General features: G+C 35.6%; 1 protein-coding gene across 2 annotated transcripts in view; it reads left to right on the top strand.

Moving 5' to 3' along the window:
- Positions 1-20,292, top strand: part of Zfhx4 (zinc finger homeobox 4) — a 182,271-nt gene that overhangs the window by 135,486 nt on the left and 26,493 nt on the right. For both annotated transcript variants that reach the window (XM_028766685.1, XM_028766681.1), the window contains exon 5: positions 13,966-14,034. In XM_028766685.1, coding sequence (XP_028622518.1) covers positions 13,966-14,034 — 69 coding nt within the window. The remainder of the gene's footprint in view (positions 1-13,965; positions 14,035-20,292) is intronic.

The following is a 20,292-nucleotide window of genomic DNA, read 5'->3' as shown; positions in this document are numbered from 1 at the left end:
CAGATTCTTGATAAGAGCATAAGAGGAGATAAGAGTTCTACTGATAGTGGGGAAAATGTTGACTATAGGATATGTCTTCAGCTTTACGAGTCTCCACATGAGACAATCTTTTTGCCCATTTTATTTACAGTGTCTTGAATAACAATTGGAAGAGGTGGAAATAACGTGCTCAATTTTTTTATTTTCTTACCAGCACAAATTTACTTTTTAAAATGGTATTTAGAGTTTACATGATCCTGAACTGTGTCACTGATCATCACTAAATATGGAACATGGAGCAATGTGTCTTTTTTTTATTTTGCTTCTTTCTAAGTCCATCAAAGGGAGATGTATACAAACCATTCCATTACACTTCCACCACAGAACCACAAGTGTGTCTTCTATGTTGTCAAGAAGGAAGACAGAAGAATGGCCAAACACCAAACTGTGAGCACAGTGAACTCTTCAAAGGCATCATGGAAGAAATGGAGGAACAGTGATCAAACAACTAAAAAGTGTTCTGCTGTGTTGCTTTTGGCTTTATCCTCTGGCATTCTACCTTTATAATGCTAGTACTTCTTGTCAGCCCACAGAGCTCAGCATATTAATTAAGCATGCAAGCAACTCGAGGCCTATTTTCCTCTCTCTGCTAGCAGAGTTCTAGAGTATTCTTATAATAAGTTGTCTGTGAGGACCAGAATAAGAGAAGTTAGACATTTAGAAAAGTTACAGAAACATTTGCTGTGTGAGAGGTACAACTTTTTTCCCATGTACCTTATTTTATTTCATTAAATACACTATCAATCTTCACATTCTTATTTAATTATATTGTCAAATATTATCAAAAGATAATCTATATTGGCTCAAATTATTTGTCACATTATAAATGTTTTTATGTGTATGTTATACAACCCATATAACAAGAAAATTATTATTTTAGAACTTTAGGATTTTGTTGTTGTTGTTGTTTTGTCTTTGTTGTTTTTTTTGTTTGTTTGTTTTTTGTTTTTACCATACACCTGTTTATTTTCTGAAACACAGTCCCTGTTCTCTGGAGAGCACCATCTCTGAACATTTCTTTACTTTTTACCACCTTTTGCTTTTGAAATCTAGTCATAAATGAATTGGGCAAACTTACTAGAGTCCTATTTTTCCCAAATATGTGGAGTTGTAGGTTCCAAATTTGTAAGGTTTTTGATTTTCTTAAAAAAATAAAGATTAGTTATAAGATATTTATGGTGATTTTAGCATAGACCTCACCTCCTGATTTCCTGCTTCCGTTCTTCTCCAACCCTCTTCTCTCTTCCTCCCTGCTGCCTCCTTCCTTCTCTGAGGCCTTTATTTGTCCACTCCCATTATTTATCATTATTTTTCACTGTTTCCTGCTTATTTGGGAATGCCAGACTGAACTTGTCCAATTCCTCTGGAAACAATGGGGAGGAAGCTTTTACTACAAAAAAAATGAAAAATAAGAAATATAGTTATAAAGCTGACTAAAATTGATAAGGTTTGTAAAGGTGATCTTTTTGAAGGTTGGCAACTCTCCTTACGGAGTACAATAAAGCAGTCCATTGTCCCGGGGTGAACTTTTATAATACTCACTGTGTCTATGTGTATAGGAGTACACCACAGGCTCTACTTTAGGCCCTATACTGTAGACAATCTGTAGTCTTATTTCAAGGTTCTCATTGTGTATCTACATCAATCTCTCCTCTCCTCCTTCTGTTCGTCTCTGTCTTATCTCTGTGTACATATACCTTCTCACTTTCTTTCCTGTGTGATTTACCTGAATATGTAAACAGAACATTGCAACCCCAAACATTCAGACCTATGAATCTAAGCCCTGTTTTCTTTTCAAAATACCCACCTGTGTTCTTCCTCAAGTTAATAAGTAGTATCTCTCCATTTTATGTTAGGCCACAAACAGTATTTATCCTTGATTTCTCTAACGCTCTCTTTGTCCGCATCAAGTCACTGGTAAGTCCTCACTACTTCTCCTTGATAAGACTGATGAGTTCCTTCCAGCACCTCTGTAGGTCATCATTTTTACTTTATCATCAGTGGTCTTATTTTCAATTTATTTTGAGAATTTCATAAATGAGCATTGCATGTGTAGTTTTTCTTCTGTCTTCCTCTCAAACATCTCCCATGTTTCCCAAACTACACATTCACACACACGCATATCCACACACTTGTGCACATGCATGCGTGCACACACACACACACACACACACACACTGTTAATTTAGTGTTGCTCAATGTGTTTAAGGCTGATCTCTTAGAATTAGAGATATATTAAATGGATTGTCCCTGGAGAAGACTGATTCTCCCTCTTTCAGCAACGATTCATTGACTATAGCTCTTTATCTAGAGACAGAGCCTCGTCATATTTCTCCATTGACATTGGAATGTCAGTTGGTATAGTCATTATATGAAACCATATAATGAAACCATATAGTTGAGATTTCCTGGTGAGCATTCCTATCATATAGAGAAGACAATATATCACATCAGATATCTGGTCTTCCTCTGGCTCTTACAACCTTTCACCCACTCTTCTGTGATGTTCCCAGAGTGAGTGTAGCTGTGTTGTAGATGTATCAACTGGGGATGGGCACGTATAGTTGTTCTCACACTTTGATTATCATTGGCTTTCTATAATGGTCTCTGTCAACAAAGGAAGCTTTGGTGATGAAGGACGAGAGCTATACTTACTTGTAATTTTGTATTTGTGACTTAAGCTTCTGGAAATGGTCTTCTCTTTTGGCTGATGGTCAGCTGTGTTCTCTAGGATCTCTTTGGTCTTTCTCAGCGTCTCTTAGCACCCTCATTATATTCCAGGGTCATTTACTTCTTGGTGATTATTTTTTCTTAGAATCGTAGCCCTCCGTAGTCATCTTGCACACTGTAGAGAGTCTTCCTGTGTTTGGTCATTTATTCATAGATGCCATTTATTAGTGCTTCCAGATACCTTTAACTCAGACTTCTCTTACAAAATTTACTTCTATCCATTTCAAGTTTTATTGAACATCTTCCTGTATATGCCCATTCATACACCCACCAACCTCATCATCTCTCTTACTCCAGTCTTGAATGTCTCTGCAACCCTAGTTTGTCTAATAAAAGTAGTCTTTACCCTTTCTCCATATTCTCTTCCAGAAACTGGTAGATTAAAAAGTAGTAGACATTTTATTGTTATTTTTTATAACAAAACTTCTGCCTGTATCTTTCATTTCGAAGTAGCAATCCAAAGACGAAAATATGAATGCAGCAATCATGTTTAAAAATCTCATTTTCCCAAGATCCAGGAACCCCTTGCCAACATATAAACTCAGAATAGAGGGAAATAAATTGACTGTTTTTCAGAAACAATTTATTTTCCTACTGCTTACATAGTCCAAAGAAAACAATGCGCCAAGTCTCATCAGTTTTCTTGCTCACTAATGAATGAATGATGGAGTGACTTATTAAATGAATATTTCATGGATAGTTCCATGTTGACTCAAAAATTCATAGCATGTCCCAATATTACACTTTTCATTCTTGGCTCCAGTAAGATTTTTCTGATATTTTCCTCATAAGCCATCCTACCTTTTCCTCTCCAGATTCATCTTTCTGCTAGACAAATGCTGTATGTACTATACTCACTAACTAACTGCAAGTAGTCAACCTCTTCTAATACGGTAATATACAGAAAGTTATCAATTATGAAAATATGTAATCTAGGAAGCTTTTCTACATCACATGTTAATGTAAAATTAGTGTAACAATTTTAATGTTAGAAAAACAAAATTGCCCTAGTTAATCTGAAGATTTTCTTTCATGGCTATATATAAGTCACAAAATAGAAAAACACAAATTACCAATGAATTCTATACCTATGTTCATATGTTTAGCCTTAAGTATTTATAAAAGAGTATGAATAGATGTTATTTGTTTTCCTTGATTACTATGAACTGGTAAAAACAGTCACTTAATTTGATCCTTAAAATGACAATGTATGGCATCCTGAAAGGAAATATTCTGATCTCTATCTTAAAGATGAGAAAAGGGATTTTCCAACTAATTAAAAAAAAACCTTCATTATAATGTGTAAAATATCCTTAAGTTCTTTTTTAAAAGTTCAGACTGTATAGTTTAGGATATTAGTGCAGAGTCTTGCTAAAAATTGCTGTCTCCAAAATAGTCAGCAAGAAATAGTAACCAGTTGTGGTAGGTGGGACACTTCACATATCCTGCCACTTGGATGGCAGAGACAAGTAGACATCTATGAATGCAAGGCTAGCTTGGTCTATGTTGAAGTTCCAGGTCAGCCAGTTCTACAAAATGAAACCCTTTCTCAAATTATCAAATTGTCCAAAGGATAATAGTGGCATTCTCAAGCAAGGTTTATAGCACCAAAATACATGAACAAATAAAGTATAACAGGTAGTTGGAATCCAAGAAGCCTTAGCACTAAATTTATATAGATTATAAACTTTGTTCGTTTATTATCTTGTGCTCTGCAAGCTAGATCAAAGCTACAGGAAGCTCATGCAGACATCCAGAATTTCTCACAGTCCATGATTGCAAAAGCTATAGCATGCAAAGATGATATGTTGCGGTTTTACATTCTTTTCTTCCCCTCTTCCAAAATGCTCCATGAGTCTTCAAAAAGATGGTTGAGATTATAGATATCTTGGTTAGGGCTAAACATTTATCCACCACTTATTCCCAACACTTTGTGTAGACATGAGTTTCCACATTCACTATTGCTTGCAGGAAGGAGAGATTCCTCTGACTAAGAGTTCTTATAGTGTTTGACTTTTGGTATAAGCAAACAGAAGTCAGCTTGACACTATTTCAATTTAGCTAAACAATAACATTCAGTTCTCAGCTGGGCCTGTGATCTGTCTGCCATAGGTTTCTGGCCATATATATAGTACCAGACAAGACTCTTGAATGTCAGTGAGGTAACTGATTTTATCAGTGTCTAGTAGTAAGAAAACAGAGGAGCTAGAATTTATATCCAAGTGTGTTTTGTTCTTTGATCCATAGGCTTTTCTTTTAGCAGAAACATATTCAAAGGAGTAGTCAGTATTTTTGTAATGAAAGACTTCTTTGCTCAGTACAGGCTTCTTGGAGCCAGGTTGCTATAGCATATAGAAGTTTTATGTCATTGACCTCTGACATCTGCTTGCTCAGATGTTTAAAGCAGAGAATCTCAGTCAGATAAAAAAGTGACCATCACTTCAACACTGGGGCTATATCTTCTGACTCTCCCAAACAAGAGTGCATGGTGTAAGATCTTTCTCAAGGGTCCTTGTTCCAAAGAATACTCAAAGGCGCATTGAATGTGACTGAAATAAAAACTCTTGGTGATATGAGGTTACAGAGGACAGAGAGCATATTTACAAAGTTGTGCAACAGGGGTCTGGCAAACTTTCTCACTGGTTATGTGTACTGGTCTTGCATCAATCCATGTTCTATTACTAGCCGAACATTGGGCGGCTTGCAATTGCCTATGACTCCAGATTCAGAGGGATCTGATGTCAGTGACGTCAGTGGTACCTAGACTCCCCTGAGCCCCTAACAATAATAAAAATAACTCTACATTTGTATTCTTTTGTGAACAGTGCAGACTCATAATGAAACAACTACCATTATAGAAACTTTTGAAATAAAGTGTCAGAGATACTATCAAAGCATCTATGTGTAAATAAATGCCTGAGTTGAAGAAATGACCCCTCCTTCAGGGTAAGTGGAACCCTTATAAGGAAGTTTCTAAGGCATTTCAAGAAATGGTGATATATTAAACTAAAAAAAAAAAGCAAAAAATAAGAATACAACAAGGTTACCATTGGTTTTCTCTTCAAATAAGTCATTTCAGAAGTCTTTTAATCTAGTATGTAGGTATTAAGAAAACTTAGTGACCAAGGACCAGTAAATCAATGCTTTTATGCATTAAAGCTTAACTATGAAAACACAAGGATAAACTTTCATAATATTAAGTGAAATAAGTTAATCATGAAAAAGTAATATTATCTGAGTCTAATTATATAAGATATGAAATGTAGTGAGATTTGTATGACCATAAGAGAGCTGTTGATAGTAGTGAAATGGGTAAAAGAGGAATGAAGTATTTCTAGCCAAAGAGCATAAAATCTTGGTTAAGCAATCTTGTATGTTCTAGAAACATTCTATACAATATTATATCTAGAGTCTTCTATGCTGTGTTATACATATGAAAATATAATAGGATAAAATAACTGTCGAGTATTTTTGTATACATAAAGCTAACTTCAAGTCATAGGAAAAGAGTTGAACAGTCCATTGCTTGACATGACCCTTACTGAATAGATCAAGTTTCAGTTTGGAGACCTGAAATATTTCCTCTGTTGATGAGCAATCATCAAAGCCAACAGAAGGGGCTTTGGACTGGAATGTCTACTTTGTACAACATAGACATTGCAATGAATTCCATAACGACTGAAATCTAAGTAATCAGGAAACCATGTGAGAGTTGGGAGCAAAACATAACACTTAAATTATGATCATGGGCATTTGATCTGTTTCTAAGCAATCAAGAGTGAAACAATCACAGGAGTGATCATGAGCTTTTGTTTATTGCCTTGCTTATTCTTTGACTATTTGTGTTTATTGTCTTGCTTTTTCCTTGACTATTTGCATGTATTGTATTGCTAGTTCCTCAACCTAAAACTGACCTTAATACTTGCATGTAATTAAAATGGTATAAAAGCAAAAAGGAGGAGGGGGGATGGGATGAGGGTTTCTGGCAGGGGGGTGGGGAATGGGTAAAGGGGATGACATCTGAAATGTAAATAAATAAAATATCCAATAAAAAAGAGTGAATCAGAATCTCCCATGTATAAAGGTATCAGGAATTAGTAACCTTAAGAAAAAAATTTTTGAGTAAGAGCAATTTGCAATATAAGACATTAGGAACGTGTCTGAATAATTTGTTGAAACTAAGTGATATCAAAGACTTAGTAAATGCCTTTGATGCCCATTACACTGAGATCAGAGATAACTTAGGAAGTAACAAATAGTGATTAAATATTCTGGATTGAGGAATACTCAGGAGACCTTTCCCCTTTACAGTAAAAGAAAAAAACTATTTCTGAGTAAAGTAAAAGATGACAAAGTAAAGAAGCTTTAGTTTTCCAAAGAAGACAAACAACAACAAGCCCATTCAGGTAGTTAACACAGCACTATCCGGTACATTTCAGTCTGTTATTTACTGGAAGAAATCATTCAGGAGACTGTTCAATTATAGTTCAACAAGGATGGGGTTGCTTAGCTATTCAGAACTCTGCAGTGGCAAACTGAGTCACTTAGCTATTGAGAAGAACACTCTGTATGTATGTAAGGAACAGCTGAATAAGACACTTGAAACTATTTTTCACTATAAACTTTCTTCATCTGGGCACTTTTTCAATGTCCTAGCAAGCTCCAAGCTCTGTTTTAAAATGTAAATGAACCTGATAGTAATAAATGTAGAATTTCATATGTCTTCTAAATACTAATCTTGTTATGATGAATTTGCTTTGAAGGAGCTTGTGCTGTCTTTTGGAAGGAAAAAATGAGTTCTTAAGCTTCCTGGTTAAGGTCTGCTAGGGGCTGCCTGGGGCACATGGTCCAGGGCAGGAAGGACAAAGCTTTAGAATCAGACTGACTCCTAAAACATTCCCTCTGCCTTTCTGTGTCATTGGAAAAAAATGACTTAAATTGTCTGAGCTTTGAGGTCTCATCTCTTTCCTAAAAGCAGTAATGCTACTGTGACTTCTGTGAGGATTGGGTAAAGGAATCTGCTACATGCTTGCAAACTCCCCAATTTCCAGCAAATGCTAACTTACCTCCAGGGAACTGGAGATGTTGGAATGTCTTCTCTTGTATTCAGTCTTTAACATAGCCACACACAGTGAGTCTCAGGACTCTGACAGAGACCAGAAAGCCTCCAAAAGAAAAGTGAGAGGGGAGGAAGTGGCTATATTGGCTGTAGAGTGAAACTTCTTTGAAACCTGTACTCTTTTAGAATTCTGATTTGTTTCCATAATTAACAGTGAGCTTTTCTTACTGTGTACAGTAGCAGGGGTTTTGAAGTGTTACTGAAGACTGCAGAAAGAATGTATTTTTCTTCTATGTTAAAACAGTTGGCTTAATGTTTACTTATTTTCTAGCATATGTCCTTTTCTAAATGTTATATGTTTTGCTAAAAATAGTGATAATACTTTAATGTTTAGTGTGTTGGCAAAGTAGTGTGGGGGTGAGAAGTGGGAGTACTGTAGGCAAACAGAGAAGGTATGTGCAGTGATGTATTCCACAGAACTCCAATGTATGCCTAAATGTGACTAGTATAAAAATGTAAATGCATAATTACATGTATATAATATTTGTATATTCTCTGTGTATGTATAGTATATTGTATTTAATCTATGCATAACAATGATATAACATAATGAAGCACTGCAAGATATTAAAAACTAACTTAGTGTAGATTCGGTCAGCTCAACATTAAATTCTTCATTCCCATTTTAAGTCATGAACTTTCACCTTTTTGCTTATAAAAGTAGACTTTTATTAATTAATGTCCTCTCATTGACAACCTAATGCATGTATAAATTGCATGATAATTATTTTAACCATACCCTCTCATTTCTACTTCCCATTGCATCCACCTCTCCATTTTTCTTAAATCCTTTTGCCACACTCATGTTTTTCTGTCTTGTTTTGTGACCCACTGAGTTAATCAGGTCCATCTATGTGACTGTGGTTTTAGAGGAAGAACCATCCTGACTTCTTTAGGTGTGAGCCTCCATCATCCCACATCTTCTCAATACCTTCAGTGCTGTGCATCTTCTCCAGCCACTGTTATTTCCTGACAAAACAGATATCTCTGAGTAAGACTGAGGCTTTTGCCTTGTCTTGCTGTATTTGTGTTTTGTTGTGTTTGGCTGTTGTCTCTTGGAGGCTTGCTCTGTTCTTAAGGGAAAATGAGAGGTAGTGGATCTGGGCAGATGACAGATGGTTGCAAGGACAAGAGGGAGGGAAAACTTTGGTCGGGATGTATTGTATGAGACAAGAATCTGTTTTCAATAAAAAAGAAAAGAAAACCATGAGGTTTGTATCAATTAGTGTTTTAACAATGTCCCAATAAGCAGGGAGAAAAGAATCTTTTGGAAAGTGCCAAAAAGCTATCAATTCACTCTGTTTAAGAGAAAGAACAGGTAAAAGAGAATCCTATGATGATCAGGGTTGTGGAGGAAATGTCTGCGCAAAGTAAGGAGAGAAATCGTGAGAATTTTTATTCTCATGAGTCAGTAGACAGCGCCCTCATGGTGAAGCTGAACACTTAAAGTAATTACAAAATATTAGGAAAAGTTATCTTTAGGATATTAAAAGCATCAGCTAACACTGTGCCTAGAAAACTGTCTCTGAAAAGGAACCATGAGGTTTCAAACCACTCCATCACTGGCCAACTGTAACTGAGTGTAAATGAACAGCCTTAATCAGAACCTGGCATCAAGCAAGTGCTTCAACAAGTCCTTTTGCTGATAATTTGTTGATTTCCATGATCAATGCCCTATTCCAAGAAAAATATTTCTGATTGTTCCCACATTGTGTTAATAAAAATAGAGTAATTGGATTCCATTTTCAAATATGTTATCATGAGTAAATTGACAAGATAGAACCAGATTGTAGATAAGCTTATTCAATTGTATTATTTTTAAGCAGCATTTAAAAGGTCTTATACTAAAAAGCACACAAATTACTAATTTAATTAAATCACTCACAAAGTGACAGATCCAGTTAATAGCAGTCAGTTTGTTATTACACAGCAATTATTAAAGTGAAATATTGCATGATATTATGTATTGTTACTAGATTCTAAACATTTCATTTTACACAGGCAGAAAAGTACAGATTAATCAGTTTGTTGATAAGTTAAAAGCTCCTTTATTAAAATATTTATATCACTTGTATAAAGGAAAAAACCATCACTGAAGGTTCTAAAAGTGGCTCCGGGGCATACTCAACAACATTCCTTTTGAACATATTTGCAGAGTGGCCTATATTGAAGCAGATTCCATGCTACAGATTTGATATATAAGATTAATAATTTTATTTTGATGGAATGTATGATTCTATAAAAATAAATATAACCTAGCACAAACTATTTACTTACATTTTATAATGACAAAGCATAAATGATTTGTAAATTTGGGATTTTTAAAAGATCAGTGAACATGGTTTCTCATTCATTTCTACCGAGTTTCTGGACTTCAATAAGCCTAGAGAAATCTTTGTGGGCTTCTAAATATTGTACTACTATAATTGGATCATTTAAGTATTTTTCAACATCTAGAATGAACAAAGTTCTTAGTCCAGTCTCTATGAGTTGCTAATGTCATAACCTAGGATAAATTATCAATCTGTTTAATTTCCCATGTCCTCATTTATAAAGTGAGGATTAGTAATTTTCCCCATAATTTTATTGTATTACATGTTTGCTTCTACACACATATCTTACATACTACTTAGCTGCCAATATGCACTATAACTGTCATTGTTTGGTTTTTATTAATCTTTAAGAAGTATCAATCATTCTTTGAAATTCAAAATGATGACTATTTGAACAAATTTAAATTATATAAAAAATTATGTGTTGGAGTGTAAATCATTGTTCATTTATTATATTTGTTTTTGGTAGAAAATCATAATTTTTTATATCTTTATCTGTATCTCTATCTACATACCTATATTGATATGTGTAACAGGGACTGTTTTCTGGGCTGGATATAATTATCAATCTTTGGACATTGGGAACCGATTATAAGTTCTCGTGATGAGCCTATTCTAGTTTGGATTGTAGCTATTTTGGATGCGAGCAGCTTTAATAGGACAGTTTGCTATATCATTCTCTGTCCTTACATGACATATATGAGGATAGTGAGGAAATGTGTACATATCATACAAAACTCATCACTATCTGCTGTAGCCACCACTAAACAGAAGTGTAAGGCAATTGTTTAGAGAGAACCTGCTTTTGACTTTAAGAGAAGAATAGGAAGCTAAAAGTTGGAGAACAAAACAGGTGTTTAAATCCAAAGGAACAATGATGATCAGGACCTAAAGCCATTCAGGCAAGAGGAAGAAGGCAGCTTCTTGAATGACAGATCAGATTGGATGCTCATCAAGGCTGTAGCCTATTTGGAAGTCACTCCAGGATTTATGAGCAAGGACAGAGGATTAACTTCAAGATTAATTTAAGACATGCTTATAAGAAAAGTATTTCTGTGTATGTTTGGGGGAAGTTTCATAATTTTATTATGATTGTGTTATTTAAAAAATACGTTACCACTAAAGGACAAAGGTTTTGAGACAGCATAAAAATAGCAAATATAATAATACTGGCTGGGTGTGCCTTTATATTTTCAAGGTTCATTATTTGTTTAATTATAGCATTCAGAATCATCAGAGGAGCTATTACCTAGAAATATTAGACAAACATGAATTACATTGAAAGAGCTGAGAGAAAACCTTTTTAAACAGATTAATCACATTTAGTCTTTTCTGACTTTGAAGACTATATCTCTTTAGTTTTATTTATATCAAGAATCTATCCTTAGAATTATCAACTATTTATATAGTGAAGTCTTTGTTTTAAATGGGATAAATTCAGACCTAGAGGAAAAGAATTTACCTGATATCTCATGCCTGAAAAATGGCGGAACCATGCGTTTTTACTCAAGATTTTATATTATTAAATGATATCTGTTGAAATGTTAGTGAAACATCAGATTATAAAGAAAGGAGTTTATAGTACGTTTGTTGTTGTAGAGGAGAACACTGATCTCTAAAAGGAGAAAACAAGACAGGAGAAAACTGACACACGACAAGATACATTGTGAAAGAGAACAGAAGACAGTAATTCAGAATGGGAAATGTATACAATTTTGAAGACACATTCTAATGTCTAGTGTTTTTTTTTTAATTTTTAAAAGCATCTTTTATTTATTATATACATTGATGTTTGTCTGAAAGTCTCTGTGTGTAAGGGTGTCAGATGTCCTGAAACTAGATTTACACAGTTAAGCAGTGCCATGAGGGTGCTGAGAATTGAACCTTGGTCCTCTGGAAGACAAGCCAATGAATACTCTTATTACCTGAGCCAATACCTCGTTTTAATTTTTTATTTAAAAGTTTTTTGTGTATTATATTTTCATCATATTGTTTTCCCTCTTTTATCTCCTCTCAGATCTTCCCTACCTCCCTACCCACCCAACATTATATTCTTTCTCCCTTGGCTTCTCAAAAACAAAATAAAAGCAGAAAATAAATATAAAATCAAGCAAATTAAACCAAATAAAAATTACTTCCCCCAAAAGAACTGAAAGTACGCTGGGCGGTGATGGCGCACGCCTTTAATCCCAGCACTTGGGAGGCAGAGGCAAGCGGATTTCTGAGTTCGAGGCCAGCCTGGTCTACAGAGTGAGTTCCAGGACAGCCTGGGCTATAAAGAGAAACCCTGTCTCGAAAAACCAAAAAAAAGAAAAAAAAAAAAACAACTGAAAGTACGTTAAAAACACGGAGTCCATTTGTGTTCACCAACTACTTCTGAGTATAGTATATGTGGCTGGTCTAAAGTGTGGTTGACAGTCTCAGAGAAACTCTGTGAGAGAAAATTGGTTTTCCCTTTCCCTACAGGTAGAAATGTCAAGTAGCGTCTTGTATTAGGGTGGGTTTTGTGTCCTCTTTCCCTTTTCTTCATTGGGATGTGTTTGTTTGAATGTGTACTAGTGCTGTTTGTGTTCCCATACTCTCTGAGTACTAGTCCTGGTGTGTCTTCCAGATAATTTTTTTTTCCTCTTAGAATCATGCACCACCTCTGGCTCTTACAATCCTTTTTCCTAGTCTTCCACATAGAACCCTGAGCCTTAAGTCAGGGCAGAGGTGTGTTGATGAAGTCATACCATTAGGGCTAAGTGCTCCAGTGACTTTCATTTTTCATAGTTATGTGCCTGTTTGTTAATTACAATTTAGTAGAAGAAGAAGCTTCTCTGAGGAGAGTTGAGTGATAATCTAGATACTCAATGATCTATGGGTACAGCGGATGTCCTTAGGCATTATTTTACTGATTTGTTACCTTGGCAGAATAATTGTCGTAGGTTTTCCCATAGGGCCCATGATGTATGTAGTCTCAGGTTCTTGTCCATTTTAGCATTGCCAGTTATGTGTTCCATCATGGAATAGGTCTTAAATCCAACTTTAAAAGGGGGGTTGATTATTCCTATAACATTTGTGACACTATTGCATGAGTGTATATTGTAGGTAGGTCACTGTTGTAAGACCCAGGGCTAGTAGCTGTGTGATATTTTATTATTGCTTTCTCCACTGGTAGCATACCACTATTACACTATGCAAGATAAAAGAAGGGAAGAAGGAAGTTATATGAACATAGCTGTTCATGTTTCAGGTTAAGTTAGCAAGCCAGCAGGTTTGTGCCATTTCTGCCCTGGAACCAAATAAAGATATGAATTGACTAATGATGGATTCATTCTTCAGACTGCTCTTAAAGTGCAGGGGGCTTTTCTATGGTCTCTTCCATCATTTGCCATTTGATGGGCTTTTTTTTTTAAATTTTGATACTTTATAAGTAAGAGACGTCTCATAATGGAGATAAAGTGCCATGATTATCATATATAGGTAGCCTCAGTCAAAGGGTAAAAATACAAGTGAGTTGTTTCTGCTTCTATTATTTTATATATTGTTGTATTTTCTGTGTCTTGCTAAACACCAGGATTTAAATATCACCCTGATATAATTTCTCCAAGAACTGTTTCTAGAGTTTAAAGTATGCTAGATCCTCTTATAAGCTCCTCTTGTCACTATGGCTGTCCTATGGCAGCCATACTTGAGGATCTTGTAATATTAGTTCTATTCTCGATATGACATATTTAACCATTACACTGATGTCTTTTACAGAAACTGCCTCTTTGGGAGCCAGGACTGGTGAGGACGAAATTACAGAGCAGCAGTTGAGGGCAGCTTCAGGTAATGATACCTATTCCTCTCAGAAGCTAGCCTTGTCATGAATAAAAGGCACATGTCATTCCCATAATTTCTGGAACCAGTGTGCCACAGAACTACTTTGATCATTTCTTCATGAAAGCATGATTAAGTATCTTCTACATCTAGAAACGTTTAAGTGGATCTAGTTTGTAGAACAGTTTCATGTTCTCAGAAAAACTGAAAGGTGTGCATTTTGTGTGTCACTGTTATATCATTGTTACCATCCCACAGCATGAGTAAGGCTACGGGGCCCCTTCTTTGAAATATTATTTCTGTGCAAGTAAGAATAAAAATGTATTCAGAGTGAGATAACTGTAGTAAAGGATACAAAACAGATGATCTGTAGAAGAGAGCTTCTTAAAATAGTCTTCTCATTAATGGCAATGGCATAGTGTAAGATATTGTAAGAACGAAACCCCTAAGCTGTTTGATTTGGATAACGAATCAGAGAGCTCATCCCTGAAGAAGATTTATTCTCTGTCCCAGCAATCTTTAGTTATTAATGTTCTTTGTTTAGTGTGAGCCATATGGACGTTTCCTTCATGTTATCATATGTGTTATTGTTGTGCTTGTTCAGGCCGTACTTAGGTCGCCATATTGTTGAAGTATCATGAGTAGCATTCCGGTCACTTCTGGGTGTACAGCATCTCAGGAAAAAAAGTTGCCTAGTCTTCTGTCTTTCACATTCCTTCCATTCCATCTTCTTTAATATTTCCTGAGACTTAGACACAGGAGTTATGTTGTAGATATATCTACTGGGGTTGGGGTCCCTAGGGTCAGTTTTTTTAGTTTCTGCAATTTGACCAGTTGTTTTCTCCAAGTGACCGTATACATACAAGCAACACTAAATGAAATCACTGCATTATATTTACATATTTATGCATGTTATATGTAGCAATCAAAATGAAAGGAAAAAGAGGCTATGAATTTGAAAGGGAGCAAGGTAGGAGGGAGGAAAGTAGAGACTGAGTTGATGTAATTATATTTTAAACAAAAAATTTACATAGTAAGTTAGCATAGCTGATAAATAAATTTGTTATATTAAATTATTAAAAAAAATAATGCAAATTTTTGGACCTTACTCTAGACATATAAATGAAAAGCATTAGGTCTGTAATCCAGCAGAGGATAGCGGTTGCTGGCAGAATCCCAGAACTCTGTCATCTGAGCAACAGGTGAGGTACTTCTTTGGAAACTGTAGTGAGCTATGTCCTAAATCATTAAAATGAGAAACTATGAAAAAGTCTGGGAAAATACATTCCCATAAAGATGGGAAAAACTGGCTCCGTTAAAAGGAGCCAAATAAGGCTAACAGGGAGGAAGATTGGTGAATGAGGGAGACAGAAGCACCCCAAGTAGGCATAATCTAATCATTTAAATCATAGTATGGGTGAGTTGGCTTAAGTGACATAGCAAAATGCAAAAGTTCAAACAATAAATGAGATCAACTTTATCTAGCATTTAGTATTCACTACATATAATTAGAAATGGAGTTTGCTGATGGATAGAATATGGTTGTTACTATAAGAAAAAAGTATCATTTGTGGTGGAAGTTGACAGTGTAAAGTCAATCGATGGAGATGAGAGAAAATGGAATAAGGTTGGCTAAGCTGAGAGATGAGTCCTCAACTGACACATTAAGTTTAATATGTATTTTAGAATCGGTGCAAATTAAGACAATTTAATGATTCTTAATATGTTTACCTAAGGAGACGATACAGACAGATGATGGCTGGAGGCATTCTAGTGTGTAGATGTTGTATAATAGTGGGGACTCCTCTATGGGTGTAAAAGGAATGCTTAAAGAGGTACACAGCAGCCCCAAAAATGAAGTCCATGAGAGCTGTATCTTCAAGAAAAGGAAATTACCATCTGAAGAACAACAACTGAGCTGGATTTTCACTCTGACTGAGAGAAGAGTGGTTGTGTGAATAGAAACAAAGCAAGCTTCTAATTTTTGGTACTTTTTAAAAAGAAAGATACGTAATAAATGTTATTCTGCAGAAAGAGAGTAAACAGAAATTGAGAAGACATTACTAAAGCAGAAGCCCATTTTAAATTTTTTAAGGCGAAATGGAAGAACTGTGTAATATTTGAACTTGTCTTTTTCTTCCCTTGATTTTATTTCTTAACTTAGTTCAGTTTCTATCCACCATGCCATGTAGTATATACTACTCCAAATGATTTAAACAGATATGTTTGCTTAAATACTTATGCATATATAAATATATATTATATATTTTAGTCTCTAGTTTCATAAAATATTTACATGTTAGTGTAAATAGATAATACATAGATAATTTTGACATATGTTATTTAACATCAAGAAGCAAAAAGAAACCCACAAATATACCCAGAAACATTTATTTTAGTTCAAATCTCAGGAAACACTTACTGGAGAAGGGAACAATGAATAATACTAGTGATAATAGAATACTCATTTTAAAATCCATAGTTCATGTGAGAATCACTTTTAGTTGATTTTTATCCATTAGCACAAAAGAAACCTACAAAGTGATTACTATTAACTAATTGTCCCACATGTTGAAACTGCTATTTCCTAAGTTGGACTCAAAAGAAAACAAAGGAGTTATCCCATGGAAAAGTTGTACTTGGTCAAAAAAGGACACAAAAGAGGACTTACAGGATATCAAAAGTTATTGGAAACAATGCTACAGAATGCACAAGAGGATACACAGGACAGCAGGGGATATTGCAAACAATGCTGTAAGGTGCAACCTGAGCCAAGAACTTCATGTAAACTGAACTTACACTTGCCAGGCCTCATTCAAGGTTAGACCTGCTTAAATTAGGAACCTTACATCTGAGCTCAACAGTACCCGGTTGTGCTGATACACAGAACACTGACAAGACAATTTTCAAGTAATTTGTTAAAGATTATCTAAAGAAAGCTGACTCTGGGACGTAGATCAGGACCGGGTGTTGGGAAAATATTCTTGCTATTCACAAAAGATTGAATTTTTTTTTCTGTAGATGATGAAGGCTACAGGAGTTAGATGTCGAGAAGGACAGATGTAGGTACATCAGGGAGAGAATAGAGTTGAATGGGAAGAGACTGAACAAGGTGGCCATAGTGGACTTGCAGAGTGAATTCTCACAAGTGTGTGTCCAAAATGGAGATACTCACTATATAAAACTGAAGGTGTCTGAGTTATTATCCATCCTCTGCTTCTTCTTCACATGTTTTTAAAGGGCTACAAATATGTTCTCACTCATGTGGAAGCTAAATAGATTTATCTCGTAAAAGAATGTAAAGCAGTGATCACTAGGTAGAAGGAAAAGTTAGATAATTGATCCCTAAATTCAATTAGACAAGAGGAATAAGTTCTAATGCTGTATAGTATAGCAACATGACCATAGTTTATAACATTTGATCATATTTGATGGGGAGCTTGGACAGATGTTCCCAACAGACACAGAATTCTAAGCACTTATGGAGACAGAAACTCTAATTAATGTGATTTTTATCATTTTACATGCATAAACTATCCTATTAGTCATATCCTATGGATATGAACAGTTGCTGCATAACAATTAAAAAATGAAAGTACACATTGCTATTGTGGAAGACCCAGGTTAAGAACGCAAGCCCACATAGCAGCTCACAACTAACTTTAGCTCTAGTTCCGTGGGATCCAACTTCCTGTTCTGACCTGTAGAGACTTCTTACATGTGCACTCACACATGCACACACAAGTACATCCATGCGCGCACGCACACACACAAGCACACACAAACTGAAGTAACTGAAGTGTGCGACTCTTTTTCAAATATTACAAACAGGCTGTGCCTGTGCCAATTGCTATGAAAACAAGCACAAGTGAATTGATTGAAATCTATGCTTCAAGATGTACATTATAAATTGTATAATCTAATGATAGTCATTTCTATTCTTTATAATTCATATGAAGATATTCTAAGCTAAATACTCAAAACCTTTTAAATCTATTTGATGTGTGGGTGTGAAACATCATATGACCAGCATTATAGGCATATTTAAAATGCTGAGCAAAGTTAAGTGTCTCATGCTTCTGTAATACTTCTATAATAACCAGATTATAGCACTACATTTTCATTCTAGTCTCCTGAAACATTTAAAAGTAAAAATAGGATTTCTTTCTCCTGATAATTGGGATGTTCTAGAGAGAACTGACTCAAAATTTAAGTTGAAGCACATATATACCGAAATGTTTAACATATAAATAAGTACTTTATTTTCCCTATTCTTTGATGTTAAAGGAGATTGAAAGTGCATATGCTGTCAATACAATGGTACTGTGGAAAGCTATCATGTTCTTTATTAATATTGCATGTAATACAGTAGGGTTTCAAAAAAACTGCTTTAGCGTGTTTGCTTTGAATTTCATTTAAAATATTTATTCTCCTCAGTTCTATGGTGCTCTCTTAAAACAATAACATGTTGTACCTAATTTTCCTAGAAGACATTTTATATTTTATGACATTTTATAATTGAGGAAATTTGGCATGTAAACTAGAATATAGCCACTCCTCCTCACCCAAAATTCTAGCCTAAAGGTTTGCTAGAGAAAGTGGTTTTTCACATTAATTTTGACTCTAAAGCCTAATTATATAATGAATGTCAAATTTATTTCTAAAACTCTCCTTGAGTATGAAAGTGACCTTTTATCCTGGCTTATATGGAATTTTATGGTGTGGAGAAATTACCTTGTGATTATCTTTTGCATGATTAAAAATTTGCAAAGTTCTTATGGCTCCAAAGAGCCTACCTGTAATAAACAGCTTTTGCCTTCAAAACCACAAAACGGGTCTGAATTGCTTGAGCATTAGAGCTAATTGCCTGCCTAGTTCAAAGGAATGACTGCAAAGAGAGGAGGGGGCAACCTCATAGAAGCAGGGGCATGGCAGGCAAACCTACCACTCAGAGTTGCAGCTTGGAGAAGCCAGTCAAAGTTACTGCCTCCGAACTGCTGTTTGCCATTAAGTTGATGGGGAGCATCTATCCCACAGTCTTTCCTTGCTGAGGACACAGAGTCTTTGTTCACATTCAGATTTTTCAAACTGTTGCTGGGGTCAGGCTGAGGTCAGACACCACAGTGATGTATAGAAGAACGTGTCTGGGAATTTCTCTCACACTTGAAACATACCAGAAATTAAAGAAGAGGACCTTGCAAATATCTGTCTGATGAGACCCAGATTATACTGTAGCCTGCTTTGTAGTGCCTTTATATTTCTGTTTCTTTTCCTGACACACAATGTTTTATTAATGGGAGTAGCAATAGCCCTTACAATTTTGTGTTCCCTGGAGATAAGGCCTCTCAGTAGCACTCTGACACTTCATTTTCTAGCCCTAGGGGCAAGGTCTAGTAAATCCACTCAAAGCAATCTTGCATCCTTCCTCAGGATGAGTTGAGAAGTAGTTGTCATGAGGCTGCACTGGATATCATGCCCGTGTACACGTGGCCTTGGCAGAGACACAGCCTGATCTGGTCATGATCTCGGCCTTCCTGTTCCTGAAACCCTCTTAGCCATGGTCCTCCCAGCCTAGTCTGCTGTCATGAAGAGAAACATATGGGAGAAGTGTATGTCTGATCACTGATTAACATCAATAGGTGAAAGCAATACAGAGCACAAAACACGGAGGATGTCCTCTTAACGTGAAATTTCCTTGCATCTCTGCACTAAGGGGAACCTTCCCACCAAGGCTCCCCCCGCTCTACAGAGAGCAAAAAGTAACACTGGAATAAATTCAAGCAGATTATCATGTCTTGGAGAACTTTCAATTTAACCCAACTCTTATTTTGAATGTATTAGATGTCCTGTTTCTCCTTTTTGCTTACACAGTTGCAGAGCATGGCTGAAAACTGAAGCACTAAATAGATTTGTGTGTGTGTGTGTGTGTGTGTGTGTGTGTGTGTGTGTGTGCTCAGCTGCTACATATAACAGTGGATATTTCATTCTGCTGCCAGAATGTTATTAATAAAACATGGGGTGTGGAGAAGGCCACATTTTCCCCTTTCAATCACTATAGCATTTGCAATGAAAATTTTATTCAGTGTGTAATTTTCAGTGAATGCTTGACACTTGAAATGTCCATAGCAGCATTTTGTATGGTTATTGAAGGGTTAATTGTATCATGTTCTCTGCATAAAAGCTCTGCTTATCAAAAGCAAATAGAAGAGTCTATGCAAATCTGTTCTGATGACCTTTTGCCTTTCCAGGGTTAATTTATATGGTCAT

The sequence above is a fragment of the Grammomys surdaster genome, unplaced genomic scaffold (assembly GCF_004785775.1).
Source record: "Grammomys surdaster isolate TR1022 unplaced genomic scaffold, NIH_TR_1.0 63, whole genome shotgun sequence".
Lineage (NCBI taxonomy): Eukaryota > Metazoa > Chordata > Mammalia > Rodentia > Muridae > Grammomys > Grammomys surdaster.
Note: the sequence above shows the minus strand (reverse complement) of the source record. Positions and strands in the feature narration are given on the sequence as shown.